Source organism: Pristis pectinata, chromosome 1 (assembly GCF_009764475.1).
Source record: "Pristis pectinata isolate sPriPec2 chromosome 1, sPriPec2.1.pri, whole genome shotgun sequence".
In the NCBI taxonomy this organism is placed as follows: Eukaryota; Metazoa; Chordata; class Chondrichthyes; order Rhinopristiformes; family Pristidae; genus Pristis; species Pristis pectinata.
In genome coordinates this window covers 84,203,447-84,227,540 of record NC_067405.1, presented here as the reverse complement: position 1 = coordinate 84,227,540, position 24,094 = coordinate 84,203,447, and the positions used below count along the sequence as shown (strand labels likewise).

At 46.5% G+C, this 24,094-nt stretch overlaps 1 protein-coding gene across 1 annotated transcript; it reads left to right on the top strand.

Moving 5' to 3' along the window:
• Positions 1–6,799: 6,799 nt before the first annotated feature.
• Positions 6,800–8,025, top strand: LOC127574607 (putative transmembrane protein INAFM2). Its single transcript, XM_052023755.1, has one exon. The coding sequence runs from the start codon at positions 7,068–7,070 to the stop codon at positions 7,527–7,529; it is 462 nt and encodes a 153-aa protein (XP_051879715.1). The 5' UTR covers positions 6,800–7,067; the 3' UTR covers positions 7,530–8,025.
• Positions 8,026–24,094: the final 16,069 nt, after the last annotated feature.

Here is a 24,094-nt window from a genome sequence, read left to right as displayed (position 1 = left end):
TATCAGAACTAGTCCTGCCATAGGTCATCCATCTGTAAAATTGGCTCACTTTTTTTCTCTTCCCACAGCTTAGTCCGACTGGCTTGGCATTCTCTATAGCTCTGCATTTTGCACCTTTTATTGTTCTTCTTCCCTCCCTCTAGATCTCCTCCATCGTATGGCTTCTAAATTCCTTCTTTCACATTATTTCTCTTTAACTTCCCTTATTAATCCATCAACCAGGTGACTTCATCACCATCTTGTCCCCATGGCAACCCTGGCCTCACCCTATCAGAGATATTCCATTTGTCCTCTCCACATCCCCCGCCTTCTCTGCAACTTAAAACTGCTTTCTCTCTTTCCCAGTTCTGACGGAGAGTCTTTGACCTGAAATGTTAGCTCTGTTCTCTCTCCACAGACACTGCCCTACCAACTATTTCCAGCATTTCCTATTCTTATTTCAGATGGTTTGTAATATTCCTGGCACTGTACATAATGTCTGATCCACTTGGGTAGCTCACTGACCGACCAATGTTAGTAAGTTCATAAATGATTCCTCAATATGAATAATGTGTACAGGAGGTATTGTTATTTGTACCATTCCTTGTTGATGGTGTATCTATTTGTGGACTGTTTTGACCCAGGGGAAAGGTATCACCTGATCTCCTGACCCTGCTCCAGGGAACAGATCTCTGCATCTGCAACAGATAACTGCCTTTCACCAACAGCGACTTTCCCATCTCCTCCAGCCCAGCTGAAACTGTTTCCATGACACAGAGGAATAATATTACTGAGAGCGCCAAATTATCTTGTGCCTCTGAACAATCGACACGTACGGCTGGCACAATGCTATCTGTGCATCTTTCTGAAGAATTTTATATTTTTGAGTTATTTCCTTTTGAAATTCCGGTATCACAGAATCTCACAGAATGGGTTCAATCAAATCTTTCTGGATGCTAAATACCAACTTCATCAGAAACTTTTAGAAAAAACCATTCCCTGCTGGCCGGCTCAGATATGGAATTCAGTGAAAGTAACAGCAGCAGTTAAATATTCTCAGAAGAACGGAGGAGTAAAATGGAAAACTGCGTTATTTCCAAAAATTATCAGCAAAACAATAAGAAGTTGCCTCAGTTAAGAGATCAGGCAAAATGTGCACTCCATGTGCTGCTTGGCAGTTTTACTTTGGAACTGAGATTCTGAGAATAATGAAGAATCCCCGTATTGTAAAAACTGAAAGGAATTGCCTAGAAATTGAATTGCATTTATTTTTGATTGTATTTTGTACCAACATCAGATTTGTAAGTGTTTAACAATATTCAATTACAGTAATTGCTTCCATTGAATTCCATACAGCAGTTTCCTCACCCCAGGAGTGAGATCCCCACACTGTGGAGTAATGGGGAAAGGTAGTTTGTGATTTCAGGAGACAGGAGGGTGAACTGCACACCACTATTTACATGTGAAGTGTGCAGCTCCTCACGGGTAAGTGTATTTCATGCTGAGGTCTGAGTCTTGAAGTGAGGTGCCTGAGGTACCATTCATTGGGAAGTAGAGAGAGGCTGAGGTAAACCATTTAACTCATTGGTCTGAGAATCATTCAATCACCTGTTATCATCTGTACAAGTGGCCTAACAAAGCAGGGTGTAAGGAAGATTTGGACATCGAGGCTGCTCTTGCTTTCTCGCTTTTCCAGTTCTGATGGAGGATCTTTGACCTGATACATTAAATCCATTTCTCCCTCCACAACATTGCCTTACCTGCTGAGTGTTTTCAGCATTTCCTGTTTTTATTTCATATTTCTGGCATCTGCAGTGTTTTATTTTTCTTTACTCACCATCTGCACCTCCCACAGCCTCGATAAAACAGCCAACATAATCAAGGACCCCTCCCACCCCGATCATTCTCTCTTCTCCTCCCTCCCATTGGGCAGAAGATACAGAAGCTTGAGAACACGTACCACCAGGCTCAAGGACAGCTTCTAACCCGCTGTTATAAGACTCCTGAACGAACCTCCAGTACGATAAAGATGGACTCTTGACCTCACAATCTACCATGTCATAACCTTGCACCTCATCGTCTGCCTGCACTGCACTCTCTCTGTAGCTGTGACACTTTATTCTGCATTCTGTATTCCTTGGCACTACCTCAATGTACTTATGTATGGAATGATCTGTCTGGATGGCATTCCATAAAGCTTTTCATTGTATCTCAGTACATGTGACAATAATAAACCAAAACCAATACCAATACCAATACCAATACCAATACCAATACCAAAACCAATACCAATATGCTGCCACTTCTCTTCCTGGAATGCCAGATGTTCCCCTTTGATCTCCACCTGTCTCTTTTGCCCTGTTCAGCCTCAGAAGTTTCCGTTTCCATTTCCTTTCTTATTTTTGACAACGTAAGCTGACCACGCTTGCTTGCCTAGTCTCTTTCCTCAGTACACCTCTCTCGCCATTACCACACCCATGGTGCAGAGGTGAGCAAAGATCAGATGTCCCAGGAAACTCCACTGAGAACTGTGATAGGGCAGCCTATAGGGGAAGGCTGACGAGCTTGTAGATCGAGGCACCTGCCCATTGTGCGGTCCCCCGGAGGTTGTCGGATTTGTTTTGGAGCAGGGAGAGTCTGCTTCCCAGCTAAGATGCGCAGAACCTGGATCCATCCTTTCCACCATGGAGGTGGTGACCAGAAACCTGTTGGTGTTTGAGGACCTGGCCATGGCGCAGAGATCATATCCTCAGTGCAGAGACAGATGCTATCCAACATCTGGCTCCTGACTGCTGCCCACGAGAGCACACTACGGCCACTGTGGCTTTGGAACGTCGGCAAGTGCCTTAAGGCCGTGGTGTAAGGAAACAGGGATAGAAAGACTTGGATTTTTGAAGCACCTTTCAGAAGTTCTCTGGGATATACCTGGTGTATTGTGGGAAATTCAAGTCCAAGTTCAAGTTTATTGTTGTCATGGGCACACATACCCAGGGTATAAATGCCATGAAAATGAGCTTTTTGCAGCAGCAGCACAGTGCATTTCAGGACGAGGACAAACATGTTAACGTAAACTTAAATAAACATAAATTAAACATAACTTATACATGTTCAAAATAAACAAACTAAACATGGCACAGTAGCGTAGCAGTTAGCGCGACACTATTACAGCGCCAACGATCGGGGTTCGATTCCCGTCGCTGTCTGTAAGGAGTTTGTACATTCTCCTGTGTCTGCGTGGGTTTCCTCCGGGTGCTCCGGTTTCCTCCCACATTGCAAAGACGTACGGGTAGGTTAATGTGGGTTTAAAATGGGCGGCGCAGACTCATTGGGCCGGAAGGGCCTGTTACCACGCTGTAAATAAAATTTAAAAATTTAAATAACAACACTAGTGCAAGACAGAGAGAGAAAACAAAATATAGTTTGAGGTAGTGTTAGGGTTTCTCAAGTCGGTTCAAGAACCTGATGGCAGTGGGGAAGAAGCTGTTGTTGAACCTTGAGGTGTGGGTATTCAGGCTCCTGTACCTCCCGCCTGATGACATCAATCAGAAGAGGGCATGGCCTGGATGGTGGGGGTCCCCGATGTAAACCAGGATCAGGTTCCCCTATAGTCTACCCTGTAGGGTCTTGTCAGAGGCTTGGTGACCCAATCCCTGTGAATCATCAGCTGGCTCTCTCTCGGGACCACACTGTTCACACTCGCACCACCCAGTCGCCCGTCAGCCTGTCGACCCAGTCAGGCTGGGTCACACCAGACCGGCCAGCCCCAGAGCAGAGACGCACCTGGTCTGTGTGCACCCACGGGCGAGCGCGGGGAAGGCAGGCACGGCAGTAACCCCACTGGTCTTGGCGTAGACTTGATGCATCCTTGGTCCTGGCTTCCGTGATTTTGTGTAGAAGGAGAGATTGAGGAGTTCAGAAACCAGGGCTGTGGGGCTTGACTCACAGGTATGGTGCGGCAGGGAGTTGGCATCTGTTGATCATCAGTGGGGTGAGTTTTTGCCTCTCGGACCAGCTGCACTGCTCATGGTAAGTCATCTCTACTCTGCCGTTGGTTGGACACAAAGCAATGGGAGGGCTGTTAAGTGTCAGGGGAGAAGTGGTGGTACTTGGGGGAGGTGACTGTAGCCCCAGTGTGGCGCCCTCTTGTGGTGATGTCATCCCGCAGTCCAGGTCTGCTTGGTGGCAAGCACTGGGAGCACAGACAGGTGTAGTACTGGTGATGAGGGGCTCTGAGGTTTGCCCTAAGGTGGGGGGAGGTTGAGTTCTTTACCACCTCTGCCCTCATGATCACCAGACCTCCCATTGTACAGCAGACACCATAAGCACCAAGCCGTCTATGGAGAGGACTACAGGACGTATACTGGCTACGCGGGGGCTCTCGTCCCTTGGACCCTGATGGCACGTGCCACTGGACCTCTGGTAGTTCCATGGCCACTGTGGTGGCCTCCAGCGTGACTGGAAGCTGGAGGGGAGGAAGGAGCAATAGGAGGGGATGGTCCTGGTTCCCTGAGAGTGTGGTTGAGGGCGGCCTGAGGAAGAGGGTGTCTTGGGTGTTTGGCACCGACCCATCAACTGGGACCTCTGCTGTTTGTGATATATATGTGATGAGTGAAAACGTGGATGGGTGGGTTAGTGTTTTGCAGATGACACAAAGATTAGTGGCGCTGTGGATAGTGTAGAAGGTTGCCAAAGGATGCAGTGGGATATAGGTCAGTTGCAGATATGGGCAGAGAACTGGCAGATGGAGTTTAATTCAGATGAGTGCGAGGTGTTGCACTTTGGGAGATCAAATGTAAAGGGAAAGTACACAGTTGATGGCACCCTTAACAACATTGATGTACAGAGGGATCTTGGGGTCCAAGTCCATGGCTCCCTGAAAATAGCTGCACAGGTTGATGGGCTGGTAAAGAAGGCGTATGGCATTCTTGCCTTTATTAGTCGAGGCACTGAGTTCAAGAGTCGTGAAGATATGCTGCAGCTTTATAAAACTCTGGTTAAGCCGCATCTGGAGTTCAGTTCTGGTCGCCCCATTACAGGAAGGATGTGGAGGCTTTGGACAGGGTGCAGAAGAGGTTTACTGCCTGGATTACCGGGCATGTGCTATCAGGAGAGGTTGGACAAACTAGGATTATTTTCTCTGGCGAGGCAAAAATGTTGAATACCAGAGCGCATAGTTTTAATGTGGGAGGGGGAAAGTTTAAAGGAGATGTGTGGGGCAAGTTTTTTTTACACAGAGAGTGGTGGGTGCCTGCAATGGGCTGCCAGGGGTGGTAGTGGAGGTAGGTACAGTAGTGGCATTTAAAAGGCTGTTAGACACATGAACATGTAGAGAGTGGAGGGGTGTGGATCACATGCAAGCAGAAGGAAGTTAGTTTAATTTGGCATCGTGTTCGGCATAGACTTTGTGGGCCGAATGGCCTGTTCCTGTGCAGTACTGTTCCATATTCTATGTTCACATGCTGCCCTTGTCCCTCTCATTGGTAGAAGCTGCAGCTTTGGGAGCTGTGAACAAAGAGTTGTTGAGGTGCACCTTGTGGATGGTACATATTGTAACCATAGTACTCCGGTAGCAGAGAGAGTGAAATGTGGGTGGGTGAGTTGCACAGCTTTGGCCTGGATGGTGTGATGCTGCTTGGCTGCTGTTGGAATGGCATTCACCCAGATAAGTCTCGTAAAGTACTCCTGACAATCCCTGTACATGATGGAAGGCATCCCTCACTACAGCACACTCGGCCTCTGAACTTCTCACAGACAAATAGGGATTGAGTATGACATTATGCAGATTACTTTTAGACAGAGAAAAAGATCAGCATTTGGGTAGTTTCTGAAATTTTCTTTACGTGTCTTACATGTACAAGGACACCTAACTCTCTTTCAATCTCAGCTTCTATTTTTTCACTGTTTATATTGTTTTATCTTCACATTTTCCTGCATTGAAATCTATTTACACACACTCACCTTTTAGTCTATTAACATCTCTCTGTAAACTTGGATACATTGTCCTGTTCTCTATCTATGGTGAATTTACGTGGCTGTGGCTTTCTGAAATGGCCGAGTTAAGGGGAACTGCGGATGGGCAATAAACACAGGCCCAGCCGAGACATCTTCCTCCTGTCAACAAATACAACAAACACAAATTGTCGCAGCTCTGACTCGGGGTTGTCCCCACAGTTGCTGCTGGCGCGATGAGTGTTTTCCGATTTTATTTGGAAACAATGCACCCAGGATATTGGAAATGCAGCAAGCAGGAGAACATGAGCAGAAAAATCGCAGCCCGGCCTTCCACAACACCAGGTGTGCATTGCAACATCTTCAGGGTCCTGCTCTGGAGACCAACACTTAACCCTGAGCTGATGCCCGGTGCAGAAGGGGCCACAGCCTTAAACCTCAGCCCCCTCTTCAGAGGAAGCCACATCTTGAGCTCGATCTTCTCTCACAACTGCTCATCAAAGATCCCACGGCACAGATCAGAAGAGCACTGGAGTTGTCCCGCTCAACGACCGTCCCTCAGTCAACGTCCACAGAAGGCCGTCATGGCACGGCTGTGTGCAGCACCTTGCCTCACTTACAAACAGACATTGTCCCACCTAACGCCCTTGACCGGCTGCAAGGGTGCACGACAAAGGGGCGCCATGCCGATGCAAAGCGTGGAGAGGGAGAGGAAGGGACAGCCGTCTGGCAGGAGACCGCTCTCCCGCCAGGAACACTAGCCGTACGATCCACCCACGCCCGCTGCTGGCCTGGGTGCTGGCTTCTTTAAAAGATGTCTCGCTTCCCCGCCCCGCCCCTCCCCTCCCCTCCCCACCCCCTCCTCCGGCTATTTTGTTACAAAGAGAAGCTTCAGTTGGTGGTGATGAGGCGGGAGAGTTGAGACAGCGGCAGGTGCAGAGGCAGGGACCGGTGCAAGGAGCCGCGGGGGGAAGGGGGAGGAGGAGACCGGCGCAAGAGGCAGCGGCCGGTGCAGCGTGTGGCGCCCGGCCCTGGGACTGGCAGCGGGATCCCTCGGCACTGCCATGCTCCGGGCGGACCGCAGCGCCCGGCTCACACGCTGATTTGCGCCCGACGACGACAACAAGGAGGCGGCGGCGATGAGGGACAAGGACTTCAAACCCGGCGGGGATAAAGGCAAGCCGGCCACCTTCACCGGGGACAAGGCGAAGATGGCGGCGAAGAGCGACAAGAAGTGGGTGAGGCTGGCCACCGTGCTGGCCTACGTGCTCTCCGTCTCGCTGGCCGCCATCATCCTGGCCGTCTACTACAGCCTCATCTGGAAGCCCGTCAAGCTGCCGGCCAAGGCCGAGGACAGCTCCACGGTCGGCGGCCGCCGGGCGCAGGAGCCGCCGCTGCTGCTCTCCACCGAGCCCGGCCGCCCGACCCAGGGCTGGGACTGGGGCAGCCGGAGCCCCCCCTCGGCCCGGGCAGAGCCGGAGCCAGGAGGCGGCCGGGCTGGGACACCGACGCCGACGCCGCCGCCGATCAGCCCGCAGACCCCCGAGCGACCCCCGGACATGGGTCCGAAACTGAACGCCACGGTGCCGGCGAGCCAGTGAAGCCGGAGCTGCCCCCCCACCCCCCACCCACCGGGACACATCCACGCCCTCCGGCCCCGGGTCTGGGGAAGACCCTCTGCCGCACCTCGGCAACTTCCAGCCACCTCCTGCTCTTAACACGCCGCTCGGTCGCCGCACTTCTCACCTCGACACCGCGCCGTTTTATAGAACTTTATATAACAACGTGCAAGGACTCTGCGCCGTGATAGAAGGCACAACCGCCCTTTTAATATTTCTAGGACCAGTTAATGTTAAAATATGAGCTGAGCATCGTTCTGTTTTCACGATGATTTGTCTAGCACAGGTTGTAATATTCATATTATTACTACGTACCTCATGTAGTGTATTTTAAGGATAACTTTACATGCGGAATGCACAGGATGTGATCAACCTCAGGTACATCTAGAGCTGTAAAATGTATCTACCGTTGTACAATGGTGCAACGTATTCCGAGAGCTTTAGTAATCGTTCGTATATTTTTAAGGAACAATAAACATCTGAAGAGCTGAATCCGTGTTTTCTTACACAAGGGGAAGCAGAGGTGGCGTTTAATGTGGACTGCTCGAGTTGGGGAGAGGAGAGAGTGTTGGGGAGCGGAGCCCCGGTGAGCCGTGGACGGTTCCTGGATTGGAATCGGGTTCCTTCATCTCGGCCATCCCTCAACTTCTCGATTCCCAGAATCGATTTAAACAAACGCGGGATTAAAAGAAACAGTAGCGCCTTGGATATTTCTTAATTATTAATTAATTAATAGGGTATCACCCTGCTCCCTGTTAATAATGTTTCTTGTTGAGCTGTGGGGAAATCCCTTGTTACCCGGGAGTGAGGGGATGTCACCGGGAACGCCATTCTTCAGAGCTGGGCGGTCGGGGCTTCAGTGAGAGAGGGGAGGGAGCGCCCCACTCAGCGGGGGGGAGGAGGAAGTGCCCCAGTAACCGGCCCAGTTTAGTTGAGGAAACAGATATCGGGAGCCGGTCTACAGCTCACGCCGCGTCCTCCGAGACAACTTACGGCAAGACTGCGGCTGAATCACCTGTCTGCGAACTGTGAGTGTTGGCTCAACGTGGCCATGTGGAGGGCGAGTGATCAGAGGTGTCCGGGACCCTGCGCCCAGTCCCGGGCCGGTGAGAACGGGGAACAAAGTGATGCCCCGAGTCCCGGGCTGGAACTCGTCTCTGAGTCCGGGCAGGACACTCCGAGAAATGGGCAGGAAATGCACCCTTACCTGGGTCCAGCAGAGAGTCTGGCCGAAGGGGCTGCCGTTCGCGGGAGGTGCCGGAGAGCTGCCGTGAGTCCCAGAGACTCGCCCCTTTCCCCACAGGGACACCTGGCGTCAGGACCGAGCCGGACTGAGGGTCTGCCCTGTCAGTCTGTTGGTCACCCCTCCCTGCCGACAGTACTCAAGCTGTAGTTAAAGCTGCAGAACGGAGAAGGTGCAAGCTGACCACAGCACGGAATAACTCACCCTCTGCCTCTCCCTCGCATGTTAGCACATTCATTTTTTTGTTAAAGAATATCCGGCCTCTTCAGAAAGGGTCGTGAGATGGGGAAAATTCAAAGGAGACGTATTGGTATCGGTTTATTATTGTCACTTGTACCGAGGTACAGTGAAAAACTTGTCTTACAAACCGATCGTACAGGTCAATTCATTACACAGTGCAGTTACATTGAGTTAGTACAGAGTGCATTGATGTAGTACAGGTAAAAACAGTAACAGTACAGAGTAAAGTGTCACAGCTACAGAGAAAGTGCAGTGCAATAAGGTGCAAGGTCACAACAAGGTAAATCGTGAGGTCATAGTCCATCTCTTTGTATAAGGGAACTGTTCAATAGTCTTATCACAGTGGGGTAGAAGCTGACCTTGAGTCTGGTGGTATGTGCCCTCAGGCTCCTGTATCTTCTACCTGATGGAAGAGGAGAGAAGAGAGAATGACCTGGGTGGGTGGGGTCTTTGATTATGCTGGCTGCTACACCAAGACAACGAGAGGTAAAGACAGAGTGCAGGGCAAGTTATTTTTACACAAAGCGCTGGGTGCCTGGAATGTGCTGCCGGGGTGGTGGTGGAGGCAAATACAATAGTGACTTACATAGGCACTATTACAATGAGTGACTCTTAGATAGACACGTGAATGTGCAGAGAATGGAGGGATTTGGACATTGTGTGGGCAGAAGGGATCAGTTTAGCGTTTAATTACTAGTCTAATTAGTGCAGCACAACATTGTGGGCCGAAGGGCCTGTTCCTGTGCTGTACTGTGCTGTTCTATGTTCTCTGTTCTAAAGCCCAGGGCGCTTTTAAACACAGCAACAGTTGGCATTGGCTGGAGAACCAGATAAGACCATCATAAGCATGGAGTTGGCAACTTGGGTGTAGAGTTGGTTGTGGGAGTGTTGAGGTGAAGGACTGGAGTGAGGTGCACAGTGAGTTCCCATGGGTTCAGCACTCACACCCCTGCTGTCCTGGTTACTGGTTATTGACACAGTATCTGAACCTTTAGATGACCCGGTGTGGTAGGTGAACAGCCAGCTGGAGTGAATGGATTTCAAGAGGACATCGGTCTGTGGAAAGTGGGGATATAGAAAGTGGAATTCAACAAATAAAGTGTTTGGTGAATCACTTTGGTGCAAAGAGTGAGGAGCTATAAAAGGGACAATCTTGAGAAGATACCGATTTTTAAATGTTTGCAAAGATGTTTGAATTTGGAAGGACCAGTTAATAAAGTTGTTAAATTATTCTGAAACTTGAGAAACAGGAGAGTGCAGATGCTGGAATCTGGAGCAACAAACAATCTACTGGGGGAACAGAGGGTTGAGCAGCATCTGTTGGGGGGGGGAAGAATTGACAGAATTTGACCAGAAACGTTGACAACTCCTTGCCCCACCCTCCCACCCCCACCTGCCGAGTTCCTGCAGCGGATTGTTTGATTCTGAATCCCAGCCTCTGTAGCTGAAGGCAGAGTACATTGTGTCCCTGCTGGTTCAGCCCCACCAGGAGACTGTCTGGTCGGAGGCACATCAGGTTAGCTTGGAGAAGAAAGGGTTTTCTTCCAGCAGAGAGGTCTAACAGGGTATCTGTTCAAAATGATGAAAGAACAAGAGAAACAGAGTGGGCCATTTGGTGCCTCCTGTTCTGTCATTCATCCAGACCATAGTGGATCTTCCACCCTTAACCCACTGCTTTCCTGTCCTATCCCCTCATTCCTTTAATAGCTAGAAATCTATTGATGTCTGTTGTGAATGAACTGAGTGTTGGATCCTTGTCCGCCCTCTGGGTAGAGAATTGCAAAGATTTGCTGTGCTTTGGGCGAAGAAATGTATACGTGAGACAGAATCACCAGTGGACCGGTCAGCTCTGCGGTAAGGTCTTCAGTAAGATCACGTCTGATCCAATATTGGTCTGAACGCCACTTTCCCACTGACTCCCCCCCCCAGCCCTCAACTTCCTTGTAGCTCTGTCAATTTCCACCTTGAACATATACAATGACCACAGCTCTCTAGTGTAGAGAAGCCCAAAGATTCACAGCTCCCTGAGAGAAACTCCTCCTCATCTTCATCTTAAATGGGTAATCACTTTATTCTGAATCTGTCTCCTGTTTCTAGATACCACCTTGAAGGGAAACATCCGTAAGTCCTAAATAATTTATCCCTTATTTTGAGATTGTTATCTCGAGCTCTAGATTCATTAGCCATGCAAACATCCATCCTATTGAGGTCAGAGTCATAAACAGTCATAGAGATATTCAGCACAAAAGCAAGTCCTTCGGCCCAAATCATCCATGTCCTAGTTCTCTATCCAAGACATACGGGTTAGGAAGTTGTGGGCATGCTATGTTGGCCCCAGAAGCGTGGTGACACTTGTGGGCTGCTTCCAGAACACTCTATGCAAAAGATGCATTTCTCTGTGTGTACATGTGACCAATAAAGATATCTTATTTACCTGCTGTCTCAAAACAGAGCTCAGGTTTCATTTGATTCCTCTCAAGCAACTGAATCGGCAATGAAAGACTCAACTACACAAATAGTTTGATTAAGTAACTTTATTCAGCTATTAACTAAAAGAACAAAGAAATTAGTAACTCAAGTAATTTTGGTTAACTCTTAGCTACAGATCTAATTCACCTTTTGTAACTGCAGCTACAAACCTAGTCTAACTCAACTAAAAGCACAAAAAAAATCAGACTTCTTTATTTGATTCTCCACTAATAAATCAAGCTCAGGGTTGCATGCAATTCATAGTAACACTTATCAGCAGTTAACAATTAGCAGCACTGCTTGTGATTCTTAACCACTCAGTCTTTGGATGCCGGGGAGCTCCAATACTTCGATGAAACATGAAGGGGTATCAAGGTTGCAGGCACTGGTCGCGATTCAGCCCATGGAGAAGCTCCAAAACATCCCTTGAAAAGACATAATTTTACTGTTCAGGAGCTCCCTTATCTCCCCTACAAGTGAATAACGACCCCATATAAGGCAAGACCACCAATACACAATTTACTGGAAACCACCACATGATTTCCAATAAATCTCTCAGACAGGCCTACCTGTGTAACCAGGGCCTAAAATGAAACTTAAGCCAGCTATCCTGTTGACATATTTGGCCATTATATAGCTATTGCAACAGGGAAATCACTAATTTTGTTTCATCTTATGACACCTGCTTATGGCCATTATCCCTCTAAGTCTTTTCTATCCATGTACCTGATAGAGTCATAAAACTGGCTGAGGTTAATTAACGTCAAGACAGAAGAGCTACATCTCTGCCAGCAAGCCCAACCTTTCAACTTGCATGGCCTAGATTTGCCAACAGCCAGATCACCAAGCATTAGGGTTCCAATCAAAAACTGCTTCCAACTCCTTGAGGGTCAATGAATGGAAGACACAGACTTTAAGACGGTTGGCTCGAGAACCTGTGGCAAAATCAGGAAAAAATTGTTACAATTTGGAATACATTGCCTGATAGTGTGATCAAAACAGATTCTATAATTGTTTTTAAAAGGCATTCAAAATTATCAAAGATTAAGAAATAGAAATAGCTTCCTTGGTGCAATACCCTTCTACAATGAAATAGTAATATGATCAATTTAACCCCTTCAGAAAGTCCTTGCTCAAAGAGTAAGTGCCAGATAATGTAAGCAGAGGAATGGGTGCAGGAGGTGAGAATGATGTGAGAGAGTGGGAGGATGGATGACTATAACCATCTTTATCTGTAATTAAACTATGATTGTGATCTAACAAGCAGAACTGACTTGATAAGAGAGCATGAAATAGTTGAAAGTTAAGGTATAAACACTGTTTTAAAAATGCCTTTGTCCACTAGTTTAACCAGAACAAGTTAGTGATGGGGCATAAAAACAGAAAATGCTGGAAACACCCAGCAGATCAGGCAACATCTGTGGAGAAATGGTTGATGTTTCATGTCTGTGGTTTTTCATCTAATGAAGGATCTCAGACCCGAAACATTAACTGTTTCTCTTTCCACAGATGCTGTCTGACTGCTGAGTGTTTCCAGAATTTTTTGTCTTTATTTCAAATTTGCAGCATCTGCAGTTTCTTGATTTTCAGTTAGTGATGGATAGGAAGATCAGCTTCAGCAGGAGATCAAAGTGGATGAAATAAATAGAACCATAGAACAATAGGCACAATACAGGCCCTTCGGCCCACCATGTTGTGCCGACCTTCAAACCACACCGAAGACTATCTAACCCCTCCCTCCCACATATCCCTCTAACTTAAATTCCTCCATATGCTTATCTAACAATCTCTTGAACTTGTCCAACTTATCAGCCTCCACCACCACCCCAGGCAGCACATTCCATGCCCCAACCACTCTCTGGGTGAAAAACCTCCCTTTGACGTCTCCCTTGAACTTCCCACCCATTACCTTAAAGCCATGTCCTCTTGTTTTGAGCATTGGTGCCCTGGGAAAGAGGCGCTGGCTGTCCATTCTATCTATTCCTCTCAATATCTCGTATACTTCTATCATGTCTCCCCTCATCCTCCTTCTCTCCAATGAGAACAGCCCTAGCTCCTTTAGTCTCTCCTCATAATCCATACTCTCTAATCCAGGCAGCATCCTGCTAAATCTCCTCTGCACCTTTTCCAACATCTCCACATCCTTCCTATAATGCGGCGACCGGAACTGGACACAGTACTCTAAGTGTGGCCTAACCAGAGTTTTGTAAAGCTGCATCATCACTTCACGGCTCTTAAACTCGATCCCCCAACTTATGAAAGCTAACATCCCATAAGCTTTCTTAACTACCCTATCCACCTGCGAGGCAACTTTCAATGATCTGTGGATATGAACCCCCAGATCCCTCTGCTCCTCCACACTACCCAGAATCCTACCATTTACCTTGTACTCCACCTTGGAGTTTGTCCTTCCAAAGTGTGCTACCTCATATTTCTCTGTATTGAACTCCATCTGCCACTTGTCAGCCCAGCTCTGCATCCTATCACTATTCCTCTGCAAGCTTCTACAGCCCTCCACACTACCCACAACACCACCGATCTTTGTGTCATCTGCAAACTTGCTAAACCAGCCTTCCACCCCCTCATCTAAGTCATTAATAAATATCACAAAAAGTAGAGGTCCCAGAACCGATCCCTGCAGGGCACCACTAGTGACAGCCCTCCAATCCGAATGCACTCCCTCCACCACAACCCTCTGCCTTCTACAGGCAAGCCAATTTTGAATCCACACGGCCAAGCCCCCCCGGATCCCTTGGCCTCTGACCTTCTGAAGAAGCCTACCATGCGAAACCTTGTCAAACGGATAGGGGTCCCTTTAAACTCAACTCAGTTGTCTTTTCCATTGGCCTTGGTAGCAACAAGTCTTGTGTTTGCGTGGTTGACCTACCATTCTCCACGCTCCAAAATTGCTCTTCCAAAACTGCTTCCTGTGCTTAAATTACATTGTCCTCATCCATGTAAATCACCAGCCAATCCGACAATAAAGGATGGGAATTTAAATGTCTTAATGGCTTCTCATTTATCTATTCCCTAAAATCATCTGGGATCTCTTTTCCTCTTGTGTAACCTCATACCTTCCTCCATATGGTAACTGCTTTCAGCCATCTCCATCCCAATCCCACTCCCAGTCTGATGTCGCTGTCTTTAGCCTCTTACACTGTTTTCCAACGAAGCGCAACAGAAGCACCAGAAGCAGCAGCTCACCTTCCATAGGGACACATTACAGCTCTTGGAACTCAACATTGAATTCAACTATTTCAGATAACTATCCTTTCCAGCTTCCGATGAAAACTTATCATACGATAATATTAAACCTGTTTCTCTCTCCACAGATGCTGCTTGGCAGGCTGGATATTTTCAGCATTCTTTTTTTTTGTTCAGGTTTCCTTCAACCGTATCTCACAGTTCCAGGACTTTCTCTCTCTCCTCTGTCCTCACTCATCTCCCTCCATTTACACCTCCTCCAGATCAGCCGAGACGAACATGCTTTCACCACCCTCTCTCAGCCAACACCACCACCTTTTTTTATCATCCACTGTCACTTGGTTTCCACCTGATCATAGACATTCCCCCCTGTCCGTTCCTCTTTCTCTGCAACTTAAAGCATATCTGATTTCTAACTTTTCTCATTAAAGTTAGTGACCTGAAACGTTCACTGTGCTCCTCTCTCCACAGATGCTGCCTGACTTGCTGAGTGTACCTAGGGTTTCCTGTGTTTATTCCTGAGAATCAGACTCCCTCCTTAAATCTGTGTCTCCTTCTTAGTTTTAATCTCCTTAAAAAACACCTCATTGACCAAGTTTTGATCACCTGCCCAAATGTTTCCGTCATCTTGGTGTCAACAGTCCTGAGCAGCATTATTATGTTAGTGGTGCTACATCATTGGAGGTGACACAGACCGTCCACAGAGATAATCTGGTTTGATCCATTTTAACTTGCAATTATTCAACACATATTTTCCATTAAAGCTACTGAATAATTAGTAAGAATTAGTCTGCGATCTTTTTCTCCATCTCTGATTAAGTATATTGGTAGGTTAATTGGCCAGTGTTAATTGTCCTAGTATGTGTGAGTGGTTGAATCTGGGAGGGGTTGCTCTATGATCTAGCATTGGCTCGATGGACAGAGTGGCCTCCTATGTTGTACAGAAACATGGAAACCAAATACAGGCTGGGAATAAAGAGACTTTACACTCAGTACCAAAGTACTACATACAACTTCAGCTTCTCAAGGCAACTAACTATGGCCAGCAAACTTTTCACTCCACTATCATAGAACATTTACCAGCATCATAAAAGACAATAAGTTGTGTTTTTGCCCATGTTTTAGATAACCCAAGCTACAATTGTCTCCTGTTTCTGTGCAAGGATTAATGCCAAAGTGGTCCAGATTCAGGTCAGAGGGAAAACTGTCCAAAGACTCGGGGGAATCAAACCCAGCAGAAAAAAAAACAGTCGCTGCAGTCAATGGAGGAAAATTGTTTTGGCCTGAGGGCAGTGCTGCAGGGGTTTTGAGGGCAGTGCCCAACCATCTTCAACTGCTTCATCAGAAATGGGATATTGTGTATATTTTAAAATCCTGTTTCCACTGAGAAACACAATTTGTTAATAGTGATCAGATAATAAGGAGGTCTGTGCCTAAACACAGCAAGACCTGAATAACATTCAGACTGACATGTAACAATTAACAATCATGTCAAATGAATGTCAGGCAATGACCATCAGCAACAAGAGAAAGTTTAACCTTGGTCAACCTCCTGGGAGTCACTATCGACCAGAAACTTAATTAGACAAGACACAAATAATGATTCGGTAGATCAGGTCAGAGTCTGAGTATTCTCCAGGGAGTGACTCACCTCCTGATTCCCCTCAGCCTATCCTCCTCATTGTCAGGAATGTGACGGAATACACTCTACTTGTCTGGAATTATTCAGCTCTACCATCAGGCAGGAGGTACAGAAGCCTGAAGTCCCGCAGCACCAGGTTCAGGAACAGTTACTTTCCTGCAACCATCAGGTTCTTGAACCGACCTGCACAACCCTAACCCTACCTCAGCAACGGAACACTACGGACCACCTCTTGCACTACCATAGACTTGCCACTGATTGTGTTTTTTTGCACAAATGTCTTTGTTTGCACAGTCTATATTAGGGGATCACTGGTGGAGAGAGTCAGCAGCTTTAAATTCCTGACCGTTAACATATCAGATGACCTGTCCTGGGCCCAGCACATGGATGCAATCACAAGCAAGGCATGCCAGCATCTTTACTTTTTTGGAGGGTAAGGAGGTTTGGCTTGTCACTGAACACTCTAACAAACTTCTGCAGATGTGCTGTTGAAAGTATCCTGACTGGTTGCATCACGGTCTGAACGGCAATTCGAATGCGCAGGAATGTAAGAAGCTGCAGAGTAGTGGACTCAGCCCAATACATTATGGGCACATCCCTCCCCATCATCGGTAGTATCTACAGGAGGTGCTGCCTCAAGAAGGCAACATCCATCAAAGATCCCCACCACCCAGGCCATGCCATCTTCTCACAGTGACCATCAGCAGGAGGTACAGAAGCCTGAAGTCCCAGACCACCAGGTTCAAGAACAGCTCCTTTAGTTCAACCATTCGGTTCTTGAACCAACTAGCACAACCCTAATCACGACAGTAATGCAACACTATGACCACTTTGATCACTTTGCACTAAAATGGACTTTGCTTTTTTTTTGTTCTAGTTGTGTTCTTTTTATAAAAATGTATAACTTATGTTTAATCTAATTTTTTCTTGTGAATGTTGCTTATATGATGCTTTGTGCCTGTGATGCTGCCACAAGCAAGGATTTCATTGTACCTGTACCTCACCGTACTCGTGCACATGACAATAAACTCGACTTGACTTGAACTTAACAGTATCTAGACAAAACAATTTGTCCGATCTGTCCTACATCCACTACTCTCCATATTTGCTCCTTCCACCACTGGCACAAAGTGGCTGCAGTGTATACCAACCATAAATTGCACTGTAGCAAGTCACCATGTTTTCTTTGACAGCTCTCCCTAAAGCTGTAACCCCTGTTATGTAGAGGGACAGGAACCACAAACATACTGGAACACAGTTGCCTCCCAAGATCACACAGTCGGTGGGGGCTGGCCACCTCTTTCCCACGCCCGACTCCAGACTCTAGATACAGACAATATTCTAAGCTCTTGTGAGCGAAAGAGATTAAAAGGTGGGCAGGAAGCAAAGATTCAAGGATGTGCTCAAGCGCCCCACTGACTGCTGAGAATCCATGGCCCATGACTGTTCAAAGTGGAGGAGCATTCAGGACAGTACTGAGGATCCGTGTCCATGCACAATGAAAGCCCAGTGTAAGTGGCAGAAAGAGTGCACCACCTCATAAAGTAGCCATACACTCACCCAGCCAGTCACCTCCTGCCCCATCTGTGAATCCCACCTCGGCCTCATCAGTCACCTCAGAATGCACAGGATTGAAGTGGTCTGCAGGGAAAGGGGCATCTGCCAAATGGGAGGCCTTTAGAAGTGTGACGTCAAGAGTTCAGGGCCTGCATGTTCCTGTTAGGGTGAAGGGCAAGGCTGGAAGGTCTAGAGAATCCTGGTTGATGAAAGATATTGAGGCTCTGGTTAAGAAAAAGAGGGAGGCATACACTGCGTGTAAGTAACTGGGAACTAGTGAATCTCTTGATGACTGCAAGAAGTGTAAGAGAGAAGTTAGGAAGACAAAACAAGGATATGAGAGGGATCTGGCAGGCAAGGTGAGGCAAAATTCCAAGAGATTCTATCAGTATATTAAAAGGGTGACTAGGGAGAGAATAGGCCCCCTTAAAGATCAGCATGGCCGTCTGTGTGTGGAACTAAAGGAAATGGGAGAGATTTTTAATGAATATTTCTCTTCAGTTTTTACTGCGGAGAAAATGATGGAAGTTAAGGAAATGCGGGAAATGAGCGTTGTTGTTTTGGACCACATACAAATTAGCAGGGAGGAGGTACTGGAGGCCTTAAAGTGCATTGAGGTAGGTAAATCCCCAGGGCCTGACCTGGTGCATTCTTGGACCTTGCAGAGATTGTTGCTTCATCTCTGGCCACAGGTGAGGTTCCAGAGGACTGGAGAGTTGCTAATGTGGTACCATTGTTTAAAAAGGGCAGCAAAAACAAGCCAGGAAACTACAGGCTGGTGTTTCTGCCATCAGTGGTGGGTAAATTGCTGGAGGGGATTCTGAGGGACAGGATCTACCAACATTTGGAGAGACAGGGTCTGATTTGGGACAGTCAGCATGGCTTTGTGTGTGGGGAATTGTGTCTGACAAATCTCTTGGAGATCTTTGAGGAGGTAACAAAGACGGCAGATGAGGGTAGGGCACTGGACATTGTCTATATGGACTTTAGCAAGGCCTTTGACAAGGTGCCTCATGACATGCTAGTCTGGAAGGTTAGATCGCATGGGATCCGGCTCAGTGATAGGAAGCAGAGGGTGATGGTCGAGGGTTTTGTTTCTCAGACTGGAGGCCTGTGTCTAGTGGTGTGCCACACGGGTCAGTGATAGGACCTTTTTTGTTTGTAATTTATATAAATGATTTGGATGTGAATGTACAAGGCGTGGTTAGTAAGTTTGCAGATGATACTAAAATAGGCGGTGTTGTAGACAGTATAGAAGGTTATGAAAAATTACAAGGGGATCTTGATCAGATAGGTATGTGGGCTGAGGATTGGTAAGTGGCTTCAATCCAGATAAATGTGACATATTGCATTTTGAGAGATCAAACAGGTAGGACTTGTAGAGTGAATGGTAGGGTCCTGAGGAATGTAATGAAACACAGGGACCTAGGAGTGCAAGTGCATAGTTTGCTGAAAGCAGCACTTTAGGGAGATAGGGTGGTGAAGTAAGGCATTTTACATGTTGGCCTTTGTCAGTCAGGGCATTGAGTATAGGAGTTGGGAAGTTATGTTGCAGTTATATAATGCATTGGTGAGGCCGCGCTTGGAGTATTGTATACACTTTTGATTACCCTGTTATAGGAAAGATGTTATTAAACTAGAAAGAGTGCAGGAACAACTTACAAGGATGTTGTCTGGACTTGGGGGCCTGAGTTACAAGGAGAGGTTGCGTAGACTAGGACTTTATTCCCTGGAACGTAGGAGATTGAGGGGTGACCTGATAGAGGTGCATAAGATCATGAGGGGCATAGACAGGATGAAAGCACATAGACCTTTTCCCAGGGAGGGGGTGCTAAAAACAAGAGGGCATAATTTTAAGATCAGAGGAGAGAGATTTAAAAGGGACATCATGGGCAGCTTCTTCAGGCAAAGGGTGGTGTGTATTTGGAATGAGCTGCCAGAAATAGTGGTTGAGGTGGGCACATTAGCAACATTTAAAAGCCATTTAGATAAGTACATGGATAGGAGAGGTTTAGAGGGCTGTGGGCCAAATGCAGGCCTAGCTGGGATGAGCTTGCTGGGCAACACAGTCAGCATGGATGAGCTGGGCCTATTTCCATGCTGTATGACCCTGTGACTCCATGACTTGATGTCATACACAATCAAATGGTGCTTTGATGCCAAGGGCAGTAACTCACCTCTAGAATTCAGCCCTGGACCAGGCCATGATGAGGTGATCCTGGTGAAATCCAAACTAGGCACCAGTGAACAGGTTGTTGGTAAGTGCCACTTGATAGCACTGCTGGTAACACCTTCTTATCACCTTGCTAAAGTTTCAAGATTGACTAACTAGGCAGTAACTAGCCAGACAATTCATCCTGAGGCAGACACATAAAATCATAGAATAAAGTCCAGAAATGAGTCTATGTAAAGCAATCGCGCTAGTCCTGCTTCCCCACCTGATGTCCCTGAACACTCTTCCTTTATGATACATATCCAGCTCCTTTTGAGGCTACAATTGAATCTGCCCCACCACTCTCCCTGGCAGTGTATTTTACACCCTGACCATTAACTACATTTAGAAAAGAGATCCTGCTGTCTCCATTGGCTCTTCTGCCAGTCACCTTCACTCTATCGCCCCTGGTTCTTGCCCTCTGTCAGAATATGTCTACCTGCATTTTCTCTGTAACTGCAGCACAATATTTTGCATTCTGTTTTTTCTTACTACCTAGATGTACTTACAGTGGCATGCAAAAGTTTGGGCACCCCTGGTCAAAATTTCTGTTACTGTGAATAGCTAAGCGAGTAAAAGATGACCTGATTTCCAAAAGGCATAAAGTTAAAGATGACACATTTCTTTAATACTTTAAGCAAGATTACTTTTTTATTTCCATCTTTTACAGTTTCAAAATAACAAAAAAGGAAAAGGGCCCGAAGCAAAAGTTTGGGCACCCTGCATGGTCAGTACTTAGTAACACCCCCTTTGGCAAGTATCACAGCTTGTAAACACTTTCTGTAGCCAGCTAAGAGTCTTTCAATTCTTGTTTGAGGGATTTTCACCCATTCTTCCTTGCAAAAGGCTTCTAGTTCTGTGAGATTTTTGGGCCGGCTTGCATGCACTGCTCTTTTGAGGTCTATCTCCAAACATACCTTTGCTCATTGCGGCCAAAAAGTTCTATTTTAACTTCATCAGTCCACAGGACTTGTTTCCAAAATGCATCAGGCTTGTTTAGATGTTCCTTCGCAAACTTCTGACACTGAATTTTGTGGTGGTGACGCAGGAAAGTTTGGAGAAAAAAGGGTGCAGAATTTCATGAAAAGAACACCTCTCCAACTGTTAAGCACGGGGGTGAATTGACCATGCTTTGGGCTTGTGTTGCAGCCAGTGGCATGGGGAACATTTCACTGGTAGAGGGAAGAATGAATTCAATTAAATACCAGCAAATTCTGGAAGCAAACATCATACCGTCTGTAAAAAAAAGCTGAAGATGAAAAGAGGATGGCTTCTACAACAGGATAACGATCCTAAACACACCTCAAAATCCACAATGGATTACCTCAAGAGACACAAATTTAAGTTTTTGCCATGGCCCTCACAGTCCCACGACATAAAAAATCAACGAAAATCTGTGGATAGACCTCAAAAGAGCAGTGCATGCAAGACGGCCCAAGAATCTCACAGAACTAGAACTAGAACTAATTTGCAGGAGATCCTTTTATCTCTTCCTTTCCCAGCTTCTAGGGTCCCAGATGAAGCAGGAATTCACTTGTACTTCTAATTTAGTGTTCAGCATTCAGTGCTCACTTTGTGGTATTCTCTAACCAAGTGCACATTAATAGAACACAGAACAGTACAGCACTGTTCAGGCCTTCCGGCCCATCATGTTGTGCCGATCTTGATATGCCAATTTATGCTAAATGTCCTCCTCCTGTGTATCATCCATATCTCTCCATTCCCTTCACATTCAAGTGTCAATCTAAAAGCCTCTTACACTCCACCAAACTGTCTGCTTCCACTACTACCCCGGTAATCCATTCCAGGCACCTACCACCCTCTGTGTAAAAACTTGCCCCTCACATCACCTTTAAACTTCCCCCTCTAACCTTAAAAGCATGTCGTCTGGTGTTTTACATTTCTACCTTGGGAAAAAGATTCTGACTTTCTACCCTACCTATGCCCCTCATAATTTTAAAAACCTCTATCAGGTCTCCCCTCAGCCTCTAACACTCTAGAGAGAACAAGTTTGTCCAACCTGTCCTTATAGCTAATACCCTCTAATCCAGGCAGCATCCTGATAAACCTCTTCAGCACCCTCTCCACAGTCTCCACATCCTTCCTGTAATAGGGAGACCAGAACTGCACACAACACTCCAAGTGCAGTTTGACTGAAGTTTCCTATAGCTGCAGCACGACTTCCTTACTCTTATACTCAAGACCCCTACAATGAAGGCAAGCATTCCATACACCTTCTTTACCACCTTATCCACTTGTATTCAGTGAACTATGGACCTGGACCCCAAGATCCCTCTGTACCTCAATGCTATTAAGGGGCCTACCATTAATAGTTTCTCCTTTCATTTGACCTCCCAAAGTGCAACACCTCACACTTGCCTGGATTAAACTCCATCTGCCAGTCCTCTGCCCATATCTGTAACTGATCTACATCCCGCTGTATTCCTTGATAGTCCTTTACACTGTCCACAACTTCACCACTCTTGGTGTCATCCACAAATTTGCTGATCCACCCATCTACACTTTCATCCAAATCATTGATACATATCACAAACAACAACGGTGTCAGCACCAATCTTGCGGAACCCCACTGGTCACGAACCTCCAGCCAGAATTACACACTTCCACCCCTACTCTCTGTTTTCTACGGGCAAGCCAGTCCCGAATCCAAACTTGCAATTCACCCTGGATCCCATGCACCTTTATCTTCTGAATCAACCTACCATGAGGGACCTTGTCAAATGCCTTACTAAAGTCCATGTACCCTCATCAAGCACCTCTGTCACCTCCTCAAAAAACTTAAGGTTCCTACCTGAACTAGTCCGATTTGCCTGCGGTTGACCCATATCCTTCTAAACCTTTCCTATCCACATACCTGTCTAAATATCTTTTAAACATTGTAATTGTACCCAGCTCTACCACTTCTTCTGGCAGCTCTTTCCACATACCCACCACCATCTCTGTGAAAAACATCCCTCTTTTGTCCCCTTTAAATTTCTCCCCTCTCCCCTTAAATCTATGCTCTCTAGTTTTAGACTCCCCTTACCCTAGGAAAATGACTGTAACTATCTGTGCCCCTCATCATTTTATAAACCTCTATAAGGTCACCCTTCAGCCTCCTTCACTCCAGGGAAAACAGTCCCAGTCTATCCAGTCTCTCCTTATAACTCAGCCCTCCAGTCCTGGTAACATCAATGTGAATCTTTCCTGCACCCTCTCCAGCTTAATCACATCCTTCCTACAAGTATGGTGAACAGAACTGCTCACAGTACTTGAAGTGCGGTCTCAGCAATGCCTTGTATAATTATAAGCTGGTGCCTCAACTCCTGCACTCAGTGCCCCAACCAATGAAAGCAAGTGTGCCATACGCCTTCTTCACCACCCTGTCTACATGTGTCACCACTTTCAGTTGCCAGACTTGTTCTAAGCCTGTCCCATTTATCAAGATTATGGTACCACACAACAAAATGGAAAGTGTGAAATAAGACTTTATCTCCACAACATCAGTGTAGTGGTCACTCCCACCACTGCTGTCAAGTACCGAAACATCAGCTTTGCCAAGTTACACTGAAAACTGAAGCTCACTTGATGGCCTTGCACTTTACTGCATCATGTGATGCTTTTACAGAAACATTAGCCAATTTGTATTAAAGTGTCAATTATTTGTACATGACCTCCTTTGCTCAGAATTTCAACCACATATCAAAAATAGATGCTGCTGCTAATAATCCCTCATTAGGAAGACAGAAATATTTTGAGCTTGGATCAGCATTCGATATTTTGATGTTCTGCCTGGAAAAGGAACCATGGATTAATTCACTAAGCATGAAATCCTGTTCATTTCATTATGTTGTCTACTGTGGGAGTAGCCACCCACAGAAACCCATGGCCTTCGTAAATATTAATGGAAAAATGATTCACATTATTAAGCATTCAAAAGAGTTATATTTATTAAACATTCCTAATGTCAGGTACACACA